The sequence below is a fragment of the Archocentrus centrarchus genome, chromosome 22 (assembly GCF_007364275.1).
Source record: "Archocentrus centrarchus isolate MPI-CPG fArcCen1 chromosome 22, fArcCen1, whole genome shotgun sequence".
NCBI classification, from domain to species: Eukaryota; Metazoa; Chordata; class Actinopteri; order Cichliformes; family Cichlidae; genus Archocentrus; species Archocentrus centrarchus.
This window is the reverse complement of record NC_044367.1, coordinates 20,930,692-20,945,203: the sequence shown is the minus strand read 5'-3', so window position 1 is coordinate 20,945,203 and position 14,512 is coordinate 20,930,692. Positions and strand designations below refer to the sequence as shown.

General features: G+C 41.1%; 1 protein-coding gene across 1 annotated transcript in view; it reads right to left on the bottom strand.

Annotated features, from left to right (window-relative positions):
• Positions 1-494: 494 nt before the first annotated feature.
• The window catches only part of sos2 (son of sevenless homolog 2 (Drosophila)), a 41,649-nt gene continuing 27,631 nt past the window's right edge, over positions 495-14,512 (bottom strand). The window contains exons 8-23 of the mRNA XM_030718828.1: positions 12,867-12,965; positions 12,182-12,309; positions 11,235-11,890; positions 11,068-11,149; positions 10,833-10,955; positions 9,666-9,778; positions 8,606-8,828; positions 8,380-8,499; positions 8,133-8,295; positions 6,582-6,699; positions 6,128-6,300; positions 5,906-6,022; positions 5,376-5,643; positions 5,057-5,101; positions 4,809-4,909; positions 495-3,566 (exon numbers count right to left, since the gene is read on the bottom strand). Of these exons, the coding sequence (XP_030574688.1) occupies positions 3,060-3,566; positions 4,809-4,909; positions 5,057-5,101; positions 5,376-5,643; positions 5,906-6,022; positions 6,128-6,300; positions 6,582-6,699; positions 8,133-8,295; positions 8,380-8,499; positions 8,606-8,828; positions 9,666-9,778; positions 10,833-10,955; positions 11,068-11,149; positions 11,235-11,890; positions 12,182-12,309; positions 12,867-12,965 (3,036 nt within the window). The 3' untranslated portion in view covers positions 495-3,059. The remainder of the gene's footprint in view (positions 3,567-4,808; positions 4,910-5,056; positions 5,102-5,375; positions 5,644-5,905; positions 6,023-6,127; positions 6,301-6,581; positions 6,700-8,132; positions 8,296-8,379; positions 8,500-8,605; positions 8,829-9,665; positions 9,779-10,832; positions 10,956-11,067; positions 11,150-11,234; positions 11,891-12,181; positions 12,310-12,866; positions 12,966-14,512) is intronic.

Here is a 14,512-nt window from a genome sequence, read left to right as displayed (position 1 = left end):
GAATGTGGTGGGAGATTCACATCATGGATCTGTGTGTCAAATCTGCACCAACGGTGTAACACTATCATGTCAATATGGACCGAAATTTCTGAGCAATGATTCCAGCACCTTGATGAACATCTGCCATGAAGAATTAAGACAGCGCTGAAGGCCAAAAAAGGGTGTCCAACCCAGTACTAGTAAGGTGTAACTAATAAAGTGGCCAGTGAGTGTATACTCAACTTTTATCTGCATGTGATGTGAATTCTAACTACAACAAAATTATCTGAGCTGCACTCTGAATGGGCTGAACTGCACTAGTTTGGCAAATTTGTGATGAAGTTGTTTCTCTGTTGCTGAAGCATCAGTGATGTATTGATCTTTTCACGGGGTCTTTGCTGCTGGTCTGCTCAGTTTTATTCAGTATCTCAGGGTGCCATGCTCAGAGTGACAATTTGCCTCGTTTCCACTTTCTAAATATAAGAGAACAAAATGAGGAGAAATGAATAGTTCAGTACAAAATAAGACTGGGTGATTTATTAATCTCATCAAGACTATTAATACAAAGCAGTTAAAAGGCCACATACCATCAAATAAACCAACTGCTGGATCAAGCTGTTACACTGCCACCAAAAAATAAAAATAAAAAAAGTTCCCCAACAATCCTGACATGGGAAACTTGGGACAAAAACAAACTGAAACAGTCAAGCGTTGTCACTTCTGTTTACAGAAATCCTCCTATGCACCCCTTTCATCCCTAGTTTGATCAAAAGCTGAATTATCTACCATCTTCTGCACAATACAGAGCACGAGGAAGAGAGTGGCTCTGTATTTTCAGAGCAAAAGCAAGGAGACAAAAGGGCTTGAGTTTTTTTTTTTTTTTTTTTTTTTTTAAACAGTTCTGCTCACGGTGGTTGAACATGTTTAATGTTCCGGTTTACTAACGTCAGACCCAGCACGGGGGATCAAAGTGAGGTGGTAGGCGTGTGTTTATTCTGCCCTGATCCACGTAGAAAGCAGGTTTAACAGTTGCATAGGACCACTGCGTTTAACACACATGACCTATAACAACTGTGGCTCTTCAACAGTACAGCCTAAAGTGCACAAAGTGTGTTTCTCAGGGGAAAAAAAAAAATCTCCAATTCTTCACTATGCTCCAATACTTGCAGTTGAGTGCATGTCTGCATATATTCAACTGGAAATTTAATACAATTCCAACCTCTGTTTAATAAGTGTAACCATTAAAAAGTCTTGGAAAAGGAGAAAATTAGTAGGATGTACAAAGTGAAGTTCATGTTAAGTACTTGGCATACTGAACTGTATTTTCATTGCTTTGAAACACCTAAGGGGTGGGGAAGAAATAATGGCTTTCCTCAATTAATAAACTGGAGATTGTAAGTAAGTTAGTGACAGTGACCTGTTTCTTTGTTTGGTCTTGTTTTTTTTTTTATCCGACTGTGACAGCAGTGGATTATTAGGCAACATTTGACTGAACAGATGTGGATGAGGGTAAAATACAACAGAAAAAAAACGTGTCACTTTATACAAATTATTTAGTTAGTGTATACATGTTATATATACACAGTATCCACAAACATGTACAATTTCATAGTGTATAGCTTTGTTCTAAACATTATATAGGCAACTTTATTTTTTTAGCATTTTAGACACCGTTTACTTATTTCCGTGAAGTAGAAAACAAAATAAAAGGCACATTTTGAGCATGATGCGAGGATTATTTCAGTCTTTCCAAAGGAAACAGAAATGTTTCGAGCAAATTAAAAGGGAAAAAAAAAGAAGCTGGGTTAAAAAGTTCCTTTTTCATGGGGTTGTTTTTAGGCCTTTAGAGCAGCCAGCCACTGGTGGCTCAAGGGCAGACCCAGCTTTGGTGGGAGGATGCGTGCTTCCAGTGCTAAGTTTTAATACCAAAGAAGAAGAGTTCGCCATGAGAGTGGCTTCTGGAGGGGAGCACAGTGTGAGACAGCAGCGCATGTCCTTAAGGGGTTCAGTTAAGACATCGGCTTTTGAAGGAGGAGGATACATCAGAGTCCTCGTCTTCCATGTGGAGGTGCTGTTTGATATCGTGGCAGACTTCCCTCTGTCATACAATGCAGAAGGATTTTTTTTATTTACTTTTTTTTTTTTTTTAAATAAGTCCAATCAAAACCTGCTGACTTTACCCAAACTTCATGTGCAAATGGAGTGTTCTCAGCTCTCGTTTTTGTATCTGTGCTGAGAGAACTGAAGCCTAGGGTCAGAGGTCACCACTGTTGGATTGATTGATTTATTTATTTTTTAAAGGCAACGTTTTGTGGCTGTGGAGAGGCCTGTCTTCAGACAAAAACAAAAACAACAACAACAAAAAAAAAAGTTTGACTCGTGTTTATATAGTCACAGTGTACAGCTGAGTTACAAGGTGGGAGGGGGGATTCAGTGTCACCTCCTTGGTGTTTCTGTTAATGTCACATTTGTTTTTTGTTTTTTTTAAAAAAAAAAAAAAACGAAAAAAACAAAAAAAGAAAATCCCTTATCCCCCTACATAAAGTAAGACTTTGGCAACTGTTTCCTCTCAGTTAATAGGAAAAACAAATAAATGAAAACATCTGCTGCTCACAGCCACCGTGAAAGAGCTACGTCTGTGAGCTGCAGCAGGACTCCAGATCATGTCAATGCCCAAAAGAAACAAAAGCACGACAGTTGAAGCTACAAAATCCAAGGCCCCCATATTCACCCCCCCCATCCCGACTGGTGATGGAGGTGTGGGGTAAGTGAAGTGTGTGAGACGTGAGAACTTTTATCAGGAGCAAGAGGTATTGCTCCAAGCCGACAAACACTCCTTGGTGTTTAATAGCTGGCACACCGGTGTGGGTTTCTTATTGGCACGGTGGGTTTTAACGATGGAGGTGGCGCTACTGATCCCCCTGAGAGGCACAGCGGGGTCGGGGTGGATGCAGAGGAGGATGGGTGGAGTTTGTGTGTTGAGCAGTGTTGTTCTTTCAGATCAGTAGCTTTGAGTCATCTGCGTTGTAGTTTGAAGGCGATTCAGAAGTTTGCGTTTTTGGTGGTGAAGGAAAGCAGGCTCAGTGACTGCTGTCGGTGTTCTCCACCAAGGAGAGGCCTTGTACTGGTGGCTGTAGCGGCTCCCTTTTGTATGTCTTTGGTGGGAGTTTAGGAAGGTGTGGGCTGGAGTTGTAACGAGGGGGGACAGGTGGAGCGGAAGTGGGAATTGAGAGAGGGCAGAGGCTATTCTGGCTGGCGCTGAGAGGGCAGCTCCGCCTGGAGATGCGAGGGGACGGTGTGCTGGGTGGTGTGTTGGGGGAACTGGGGGAGCTGCCGAAGTCCCAGTGATATCGGCCCACGGGTGAAGGCTGGTTGACAGGATAGTTGATGAAGATCTCCGGGGGCCGCTGGGGCACCGGGGGAGGCGTGTCTGGTAGGGGGTCGCGGGGTGGTGGTGGAGGAGGAGGGCTGGGCAAAGGGCCATCATTGGGAGGTCCATTGTAGACTGGGGGACGAGGCTGGTTCCTGTGCAGAGGAGGAGGCACTCGGGGAGGGATGGCAGGAGGGCTGTCAGACCTGGAGCTCAACTGAGAAACGAACAGATCAGAGGTGTGTCAGAGGCTGCCCTGTTATACACTGTGGAGTTTATGAAATACTGTACATGAGTGGTTCTTAACAGCGCTCTACATCCCCAAAAGGGGGTTTAAGATAGAGCTGGGAGGTCTGAGATGTTGAGAAGAAAATATCAGAAAACATTTATGCCATGTAAAGTTAGTTCTGGGCAGTGTCTGCTTTTTTTTTTTTTTTTTTTTTTTTTGAGAAGTTACTATGTGGGAAAAAAATGGTTAAAAACCTGGATTTGTTTATTCCAGCTCAGTTAATTTAAAATGCATTACAGCCCTTTCACTAAGGCCTCAGTCACACAGGCCTTGAGAGTGGTTAGCAATCATCTAGCAACCACCAGTATCAAGGGAAAATGTGTATTCCCCAACCAGTTGCGAGTGGTTGCTGGGTGAAATTGGTCACAAAGAGGATGTTGCAACAGAAATCTCCATGTGATTACTTTGGTCACCAGTGGATTGCCATGGTTCCCTGTAGTCTGCATGGAAGATGCTGAGTTGTCCACAAACACTCGTCGTCATTAGTGAAACTGGAAAAATGCAATGCAAACCTTAGCACTGCAACCAACACATTTCAAATGGTGCAGCTTTTTACTCTGAAGACGAGCATTGTATGTTTCCAGTTTGCGTTACACTCTTCCCAGCATCATAAACACTTGGCGAGTACTTTGCTTGTGCAAACTAAAGGTGACGGTGGTAACCCGCTAACAACAAAAACAACAGCGATTAGATTTTCGGTGCAGCACCATATACCTCTTTTAAACCATGGCTCAGGAGACTGACATTGTAGATGACTCACTCTAAGTAACCCAGAGTTGCCACCATCGGAGTGAGAGTGTGAATGTTAGGCAAAAGCAAGTGCTAGGCTTTGACTCAATGAGGACTGTAGTAAGGAATCCCTTTGAGTGCTCAAATGAAGTAGAAAAGTGCTATACAAGTACCATCCATTTACCACAGCAGCTGGTAGTTGTCAGAGGCTTAAGGAGGCCTTTTGACCTTTTAATTGTTCCCCTTTGGATTCATCTGTGATATGGTACATCTTAAGTGTCAAAAGATGGGCTTAAAATGCCTCCAAGTTGTCACCTCCTTAAAAATAATCTTTACTTCAGAGAACTGTTATTCGCACCCTAAGAAAACTGAAGTAAATCTTTATAAAACTCATAATGATGGGGAAATTGTCTGAAGCTAAAGTAAGAGCAGTGCACTTACTTTAGCTTCAGACATTGTGTCTTTCCTTCGAGGTGGCAGAGGTGGTGGCTTTAGCTCCTCTCCAAGGTGGTGGAGGCTACCGCAAGACACAGACTGCAACTCTGAGGAAAACAGACAACACAGATAAAAATGGGTGAAAAGCAGCCGAGCATTGCATCTCTAATTATTGGCAGAATAGCAAAACTAGAAGGAGGAAAAAAAGCAATCAGAAGCTATCAAAGAAAAAACAAAAAAAACTTCACACTCACTTGAAGGCGGCAGGAGAACTGGAGCAAATATGGAGTTAGTGCTACCTGTGAAATTCAAGCAGAAGATGAAGACCTGATTTGTGTGAATTCTTTTACAATATGCCTTTGTAAAAGAAACTAATTTCTTAAATTGAAACTTAAACTCTGCTATCTGTGGGGGGAGATGTGATATAGCGGCCCAAATGCCCAGTGTAAGATAAAATATTAGCAGCTATTACTTCTCTAGCTAGATCTATATCAGTTGGCTGTGCTGTTTTCTTTGTACAGTACGGCATGATATGGGCTGACTTCTGCAGAATTGAGCATCAGCTTAACTCACCGCCATAGGAGTTGCTGAGCTGGTCGTGCTCCGTGAAGACTGAGCTAAGGTCAGAAGAGGCTGACTGTGGGGGAGTGGGCGTGTTCGGAGAGGTGGGCACCGAGGCTGATGCCGGAACCTCCGGATCATTCTCATTGATACTCCGGAAGGTGATCTTGTGTGGGGGCTCCCTCTCAAGTGGGACAGGGTGGCCCTTTAGGGTGCCAGAGGTAGACGTTCGCACGGGGCGGATCCCTGGGGATTTCAGACTGTACATGGTCTTCCTAGGCTGCAGTGGAAGAGTAGAGAGAGCGATTTAACCCATCCCGAGCAATGTATTTAATTTATTTAGATCCACTTCCATGATAATGCTTGAGCTATCTAGTGTGCCACATGGAGGTAAATCCAAATAATCAAGATCAATAAATGATGATTACTTATTACTTAATGATCAAAGACCTGAACAATGTTTTCGTTTTCAATCTACAGTGAGTAAATATTTGGAACTTGTACAACACAAACATTACAATAGTAAAAAACTAAACACTCACAAATCGGGGAGGCTGCCTGCAGTTCCGAGGCTCTATTTCCAGAGACTTCCTGAACAGGTAGTCTGTGAATTCCTTCTCACTCTGGTTACCCATTGGATTCAGGTTCTCAAAGAACTTCTGTGGAACACAGGAAACAAATATCTGAATTCAGGATCTGCGCATTAACAGTAAAGACATGCTGAAACACAGCTAAAAGAAAATTCTAGAGAGGCGATCTCTCACCCTCATCTCGGGCTCCACTTTCAGACAGTAGGGCTGGTTCTGATACTGCTGGATCTCTCCTGTGATTTCCGCCACTTTCCTCCTCTTGCTGAAGTTGATCAGATCCTTTCCGTGGCGTTTCAGGAAGTCTGGATTGCCTTCCTCTGTCTTCAGTATGTTGGTTAAATAGATACCTGGGAACCAAAATAAATAAAACATGGCAGAGACTGAAGTGCTTATTTGTTCAGTACTTTGTGAATGATTTCACCCGTTAAGTCAACTTATTATAATAAACAACTGCCTTGACTAATTAAAAAACAAACAAACAAAAAAAAAAAAAAAACTTCTGGGAAAAATTAAATTGTTTTCTGATAAATAATAGCGACTCGCAATAGATAGGATCCAGACAAAACATTTTTATATAAACATTTTTGTCTTGTCATATTAACTAACGCCGTCAGGGCAGAAGACTTACCAAAGAAAGGCACACAGGGTGGGTTTATTGACTTGAGTTTAGCCAAGTATTTCTTAAAATGGTCCTGGCTCAGTTCTGCAGCGTCTTCCAGGATTTTCTTTTTCCTCTCTGGTACTGCCTGCAGGGGTGAGGGAGAAAAGGTCAAGACTGATCATCACTTCAGCCTTAGACAGATGTTTTTCAAGTGCCAGCAATTTCTGTCTGAGAAGCTTAACACACACACACACACACACACACACACACACACACACACACACACACACACACACACACACACACACACACACACACACACACACACACACACACACAGCTTTGAAAAAGTCTCAAGTCACCCCTATTTTCTTCACATTTTGTTAGGAAATGGGGTATAAGTGCAGAGTTATTGAAACGTGCAAACATACATGGAAATACAGCATATAAGGCAAAAACAGAGTTTGTATAATTGAAACAAGCTTGAATGTCAATATTTGGTATGACCGACTCAGCAAAAGTTCCCCAGGCTTCTTGAGGACCTGTTGCAACTGATTTTCAGTCCAGTTCTTGTGTAATTTGGCACAGCTCAGCCTTTTCTCCCCATTTCCCTTAAGAATGGCTTCTTCACAGCCACCATTCCACCATGAGACCATTCCTGATGAGGCTTCAGTGAATAGTAGATCAACTGAAGGTCCAGATACATCTCTCAGGTTCTGTTAGGGCTTTGCTGGATTTTTTTTTACCCATTTCTAAAGGTTATCACTTTCAGATACTGTTCATGTGCTGATAGTTTTTCTTTTTTTTTTTTAAGAACACACTGCCAAGATGTGGCAGGTTTTTGGCTAATAGCTCTTTGGGAATCATCTTGTTGGTACAAAATATTTTTTGCCTGTAAAACTTGTTATCTTTGTCATTTTTTTGTAGATTCAACTCAAAAATTGCGATTTTTCTAACAGGCTGTTGGTAACAAAGTGCCTAAAGATACAATTTAAAATTGGTTCTTTGCCAAGTTATCTTTTATGTGTAGACAACGCTGGTTCATCCCTTGAGTTTGGGTGCCTTTTTTATGCTTGAATGATTCATAGGTCAGTGTTTAGAGGCTTAATATACAAAAAAAAGAAAATTCCTCTGAAAATGGTCAGAAGCAAAATGAGAGGGTAGCTCAAAACTTTTCCATAGGATAGATAGAAATAATGGTGGATGCTCTTATTAAACATGGTTAAAGTTTTAAATAATGACGGCAGCTCGTCCAAGTAATCCCGCTCAGGCTTCAAACTAATCTAAACAGATGCTTCAGATAATTTTTATTTGTGATAGCTCTCTACTCACTACCTTGTCAGAACCTGGCTCATTACCCACAGTGTAACTGGAGCGCCAGCAGTTCAGTTTGTTAAACCAACATGGCTAATAATGTTGTGGGTTTATAGTTGACGAGCCAGCTAGAGAGGTCAATTAAGCTCACTCCTTTCTAACATCATCCTTACAGATGTTTATATTAAGCTTGTGGCTGAATTTAATTTAATTTCTGCTACAGTTTTACACGTAGCCATGGTTTTCTCCTCATATCTCACTCACCTCATAGGTGTGCTCGAGCCTGTAGACCGCAACAGAATTGATGGCACTGAGCACCTCCAGCACACCATTGAAGTTGTTGAGCTCCTGGAAAACCTGCAGAATCTCTATGACCCGTGTAAACACTGCCACCCTCTCTTCCAGGTTCATTGTCTCTACAATACACCTGAAATACACCGACACAAACATAGTTAGAGAAAATGGGACCTGAAAATCAATGCTGTATTTTCTTATAGGTGAAGTGACTCACTTTTCAAACCAGAGAGTGAGGTTAGTGGTGTGGCGAATCATGCGGAGCAAGTTTGGAGAGTGCTTCTCTTTGTCCTCTTTGGTCCAGACGCTGCCGACCAGCTCAGACGGCCGAACAGCTCTGCGGAAGAAGAATGTTTTTATTTTTTTATGTAAAGAATCTGATTGCTACACTTACACTTTGACTTAAACTGATACTTCCACTTCTGTGCGTATCAGTGTCTAACCTGTAGAGCTCAGACTCAATCAGTGTCAGCTGGCGTGCAATCTCTATGGGGTGAAGGGTCATGAGGTCAAATGACTCCAGTTGGCCGGTTCTGCAGATGTGCCACTCGATGGGCGGAGGTGAGCTCTCAAAAGTGATGCTGGGACTGACACCGTTAGTCTGAGGCTGCATCTTTCTCCTGATGATCTTATTAATGGACTCCACCCATTTTCTCATGGACTTCCCTGAAAAGAAAATATTCAAAAATATGCAATATCACCGTATTCATGTTACATAGGTAATATTACACTAGAGAGTACATCAAGAAGCTCTGAGGCTTTGCTCACATCCACATTTTGCTTGTATGGCTCATATACCATTTTATTAAAGCAGTGCGAGCACTTGGACACATTTGTACACATCAGTGAAGTGGGCTTCTTCAAGCAATAAACTATATTTAAGTCAGGGACAGGACAAGAGAGTCAGTGAAGGCACCAATTTTTCTGATAAAGATCCTGTGGAGTCAAATCAGGCTTCTAGATTAATGTGCAAAAAAACAAAACAAAAAACAAAAAGCAAACAGATTCTATCTTTGATCATTTTCTATGAACAACTTGGGACATTAAACTGTGTCTGCTCTTTTAATTACTGTGGTTTGGTGTTGATGCTAATATAAATACTCGTTCAAACACTCATGATAGAAACTGGCAATCAACCACAGCGTTATTGTCACAGGCTAAAGGCTGAAACTTCATTAAGGGGGCATTTCACTGGCTGACTGGCCAGATTGCACCTGATACATGATTGGCTGTGTTGGGCAGGGGGTTTGCCCTCATAGCTGAGAGGTTTGCTGGATGAGGATTTGGAGCAAAATGGTTTGCTGTTTATTTGCAGTTTATGCATCAAAAACTGCTCACTGAGGTACACTTTTTAGATATAGTTCTGATAGACATTTAAGGCAGTTAAGATAAACACTGGAAATATTGCAAAGTTCAGGTGTTCTTCTTGGGAAGTCTATCTTTGGTCAGGCGTTTCCTGTGCTGCGTCACATATTTGTTTATGGAAGCATTTTTATGACTGACCTCGCAGTTGAATTTTGGTGGTGAAGTACTCTTCTAATCGACTTCTAAGCGCTGCATCGTTCTCAAAGTCATAGAAATGATGTTCAACCCACTGACGGAAAACATTGAGAACTCTGTGAGGATTAAAAAAGATAAAAGTAGTTAGAGTTAATTCATTATTATAGTGTCACACGTTTATTGGGACACTATGCATAAAGGAAAATAAACTTTGCAAAATAAACTTTAATGCTCTAATTTTATTTAGGATGTCAAAGAAATCTAGAAGCTTATTACTAGTTGACAGACTATTAGAAAACAGAAGTCATAAATGAGCAGTTTTATTGTTTGGTGAAAATAGAAACCGGACTGATATTTCAAAAGGAAAATAGTAATGTCTAAAGAGGGATGGCTGTTCTAGGAGTGCCTGTTTTAAAATAAACAGTGGGACCACATTTAAGTGCTTAAAGACCACCCAAACTTTTGTCCTGCATGTATACTCAAACAGCCTCAAGGCCAAGTTTAAGACAGACACTCAAAAAATGTTAAACTCTTTCTCCGAGTTTCACATAATACCATCAGAGGACTTGAATTTCACAAGGTGAAATTAAACTGTCCACTCATGTTTTCATTGTTTCTGTGACTAACATTAACAGAATTTACACCAGCATGTCTAACATCAAGAAGCTCTCAGTTTTTAAATGGTACAAAATTAGAGCAGACACTGCTGCTCCTTATAAGGCTACACAGTCTAATGCAAAACTAATTCTGCAGCATGGTGAGAACATTCAGGCCCTTAACGGGAGAGCATAAAATGGGAGAACACCAACAGAGATGAACAGACACTCTTTTATGGCATGTAACAAAAAATACAGATAGCTCAGCTGGCCCAATTCCAGCTATGAATTAAGCTAGAAGACAACTTGGCGAAGAACCAATTTTAAAATATAAAAATAAAATTGTATTTTGCACCAACAAGTTCTGTGTTGAAGAATAAAGGTGATCAAACTTTTTGCCTCGTTTACTGTATTTCCATTTATGTTTCAACAAATCTCTGCACCCATTTCCCATGAAAAATCTAAAGAAATAAGGGGTGGCTTAAGACTTTTGCACAGTATATTATTTCTTTCAGTGTTCGTCTTTTTACTTTCATTCAAATAAACACTAACCCACACATGAGCAAAATGTTACCTGAGCTGGACCGGCTGCACGTATTCCTTTCGGAACCTCTGGAGATGGGCCACCATTGGATGATCGCTGGTCATCAGTATCTGTTTGTCCTCCTCTGTTGGTTCTGGATCAGGAATCTCAAGCCTGAGAAAAACAATGTTTCCAGTGTCCTGATGTCAGTTATAGTTGAGCTAAGTGACAAATTATAGCAATCGAATTACTGCATTCAAGGAAAGGAGTTGTTTTCTTACTGTACCTGTCTATCAGCAGGCTCAGAAGCTCCTGTGGTTTGCAGAATGATCGGTATGTGGTAAGAAATGTGCGGACAAAGTTGGGATCTAGAAACAGATTAAACAGATAACGTAAAGGAAACTGGAATTGGAAATGTTTATATCAACTAATAGAACTTTTGCAGCGGCTTACCAGCATACATGTGGTAGGTGAGCCTCTCTATGAGCTTGTCCACTGTGCCGGCCTTAATGATGGGGATACCCGTTTTGCTCTGCACTTTGTCCTCAAATACTATATTCTCCTCAGAGTCCTGTACTGCAAAACGGTAAACCTCTGGGGAGGGCAGTTTTAGAGGCTGTGCCTGTTCCTCTTGCTGCAGCTCCACGTCCAACATGCGATCCAAAGTAGACCGGTATTGCAGAGTCACCAGTGCTGCCATCCACGCTTCCTTCTCCTCTGCTGTCCGAGCACAGAAAACTGCACAGTTTTCATCTTTGCCTACCAGTTCAAAGGCATTCCGCAGCTCTGGCGAGTCCTCACGGTCCATAATGCGGACCTTTCTCAGAACAAACTTCTCTTTCAGGCGGTACTCCGCCCCACTGCCCGCCCCTGGGAGCCGTGAACTCTGATTGGCCTTACAACTGATCATCAGGCCATCAAAAAGGAAGTTGTGTCTCTCATGTTTAGCACCTGCTCGTATAAGCGGGCCCTCCAAGATGAACTCGCTGCAACACTGACCGATATCTTTCCCCTCCCAGCCGTCGATGCTTTTCTGGATCTCATTCATGCGCTTGATGGCGAGTTGTTTGCTACGAATCTGCCTGCTGTACAGACGATACATGGGCTCACTGTGCGGAGGAGTAAAATTTAGTCAGAAAGCACCAAGGCTCAGTGCACAAGTTTTAAAATTCTTAACCACTGAACTATTACTAGATAAACATATGCATGAACCACTGGATTTATTAACTAAATTGCTTTGTTACATTTACATTTAATGCCATGTAGATAAGTAGCTTTGTCATTGTACAAAAGAGTACAATGAAATTTCATAGGATTAGATGTTATTTGATCAATATGAAGAAAACAAAATAAACGTATTTCTTATCAACAGTGTTCTGTAATCTAAGGAGGAGGTGTACCCAGGTTTACGTCGAGGCTGGTGTTTGGCATAAATTCGCTCCATACTAGACTGAAGGTTAAGCAGAGCTGTGATCGCCTGTTTCAGACATTCTCTGTCATCTTGGTCTTCGCTGCGCTCTTGAAGTTGCTGTAAAAGTGTCAGCAAAACACAACAGAAATATTCATAATCACATAATATCAACATCTTCTGTCTTAACAAGACAAGCACAGGTGTATCTGATAACACCAGTGGCTTGATGAATGGCTTACTAGGACAATTAATTGAACTGATTGAGTTATTTTAATCATTAGAGCATTATTGCTGAGCAGTAGGTATGGCTTTAATGTTGCTCAATGATGAGTCAGTCTGTACTATTTATGGCCATGACCTATCCCAGACCAACATGTTAGACAATGCTCAGCCAATCAGAAGTTGGCATCACAGGCTAATCAATAAGGGTGCATCCTAGAACTGATGTTACTATAAACAGACTGGGTCTTTACCTAGAAATTTATGACACTCAACCTACATTAACTCTACACTGTCACCATAATTGTCACATGTCAAAAACAGCAAATATGTTAATGTCATGCAGTTAGCATTCACAAACCTCAATATCCATCCAGGATACTTATCATTAACAATAAATCAGGGATGTGGTGACAAATTTGAATAAAGTAAAAAAGTAAAATATTAGGACAAACCTGCAGTAGCTCAAAGTAGTGCATACAGTGGTACACCGGGACCATCATCAGCTGGGGAAGGATATATTGAACAGCTTCTTTAAAGCCATCTGCAATTGACTGGAGAAACCAAGAGGAAAAAAAAAAAAAAAAAAAAAAAAGAACTGTTACCAATGATGACATGAATACATTTGACCAACCAACGTGACAGCAAATTTTGCTACTTGTGTACAAAATAAGTCTTTTTTTCCCACCTACAAAGCATTTAACCCAGTAAAAACATTTCAAAACAAAATCAAACATTCCATCTAGATCAAAGCATTCAGAAAAATAATATCCATTTATGGAAAAGTCACAGAGAGCTTTCACTTTCACTTCAGAGTAAGTGTTTATATTCCAGTTATCCAAACCACCACATAAGTTGTTGGATGTGTTTAGACGTGTCTAAAGCTTGCCTTCCCAAGTAGAGGCCAGTGTACAAGTGTACGTAGTCATAGTCATGTCAACTTAAATGATTTTAAAAAAAAAAGAAAGAAAAAAAGCAAAATCATAAGTGACAGAAAATGTTGGCCCTTACTAAAAACAAAAAAAAAAACCACAGTCAACAAAGACAGTTAAAATGGGTGTATTTGAGTCTATTAATGTGAAATTTAGACTAGACAAGAGGGTACAGGGTGACCAGTGGGAACAAGAAGCAGTTGATCAAGTAAGGCAGCAGAGGTAACTGGAGAGGGGGCCGTCATAGTATCCTTTTAAATCTCCTGTTCCCCAGATAGATGACTCAGAATCAATAAGTTCGTACTCAGACTCCACTGAAGCGACCACAGTGTCTGCATGCGAGGAAGAAGCCTGAGGAGGAGGAGGAGGATGATGATGATGATGAGGGTCGTGTGCATTAGAGAAAGGCATCAGCTGCCTGATGCACCCTGATGGACAGCAAGGGAACAATGATCCAAGTTTAAAATCATATTATTGATACGTCAGCATCCTGACGGTTTGCAAAGTGTATACGTGCTTTTCGTCATAGTTTTGAGTCTTATCATGGTTTTAACATGAGACACCCAGGTATTTATATCATGTTTGTCACCTGTGCACTGGTGTGTCCTGATTCCTGAACATGTACTCCACTTATTTCTGTCCCAACTGGCTGCATTCACACAATCATCATCCAAAAAAAAAAAAAAAAAAAAAAAAAAAGACAAATAGACTTTGTTAATTGAAATTGATTTATGTTTTACTGACTACTACATAACTGAATCTGATGTCATCAGAAATCTGGATAAGGTGTTTACGTGCCACAGGATCCTGCTTTCCACTGAAGCAATGCAGCTATGCAGGTATCACAAAACCAGAATGTGAAACCAGGATTTTCATGCACAGCATATAATCCCCAAAACTCAAAGAAAAATAGTAAACTAATGCTGATCTATATGCTTTTCCACCTGGTGAAAATACTGATGTTATCATCTTTAAATAAAGCAAAGCTGGCTTTGCATTACTAATAATAATTTAAACTTAGAAATTCTCTTCCTTTAATCGTACACCTCTAAACGGGTGTGCATCATTTTCATGTGGAAACTAAGTGCAGCTTAGTTTCCACATGAAATGTGCTTTGGGCCACCGACCCTCCTCCTCCCCAGGAGAAAAATGTCCCGCAGTGTGGCTGG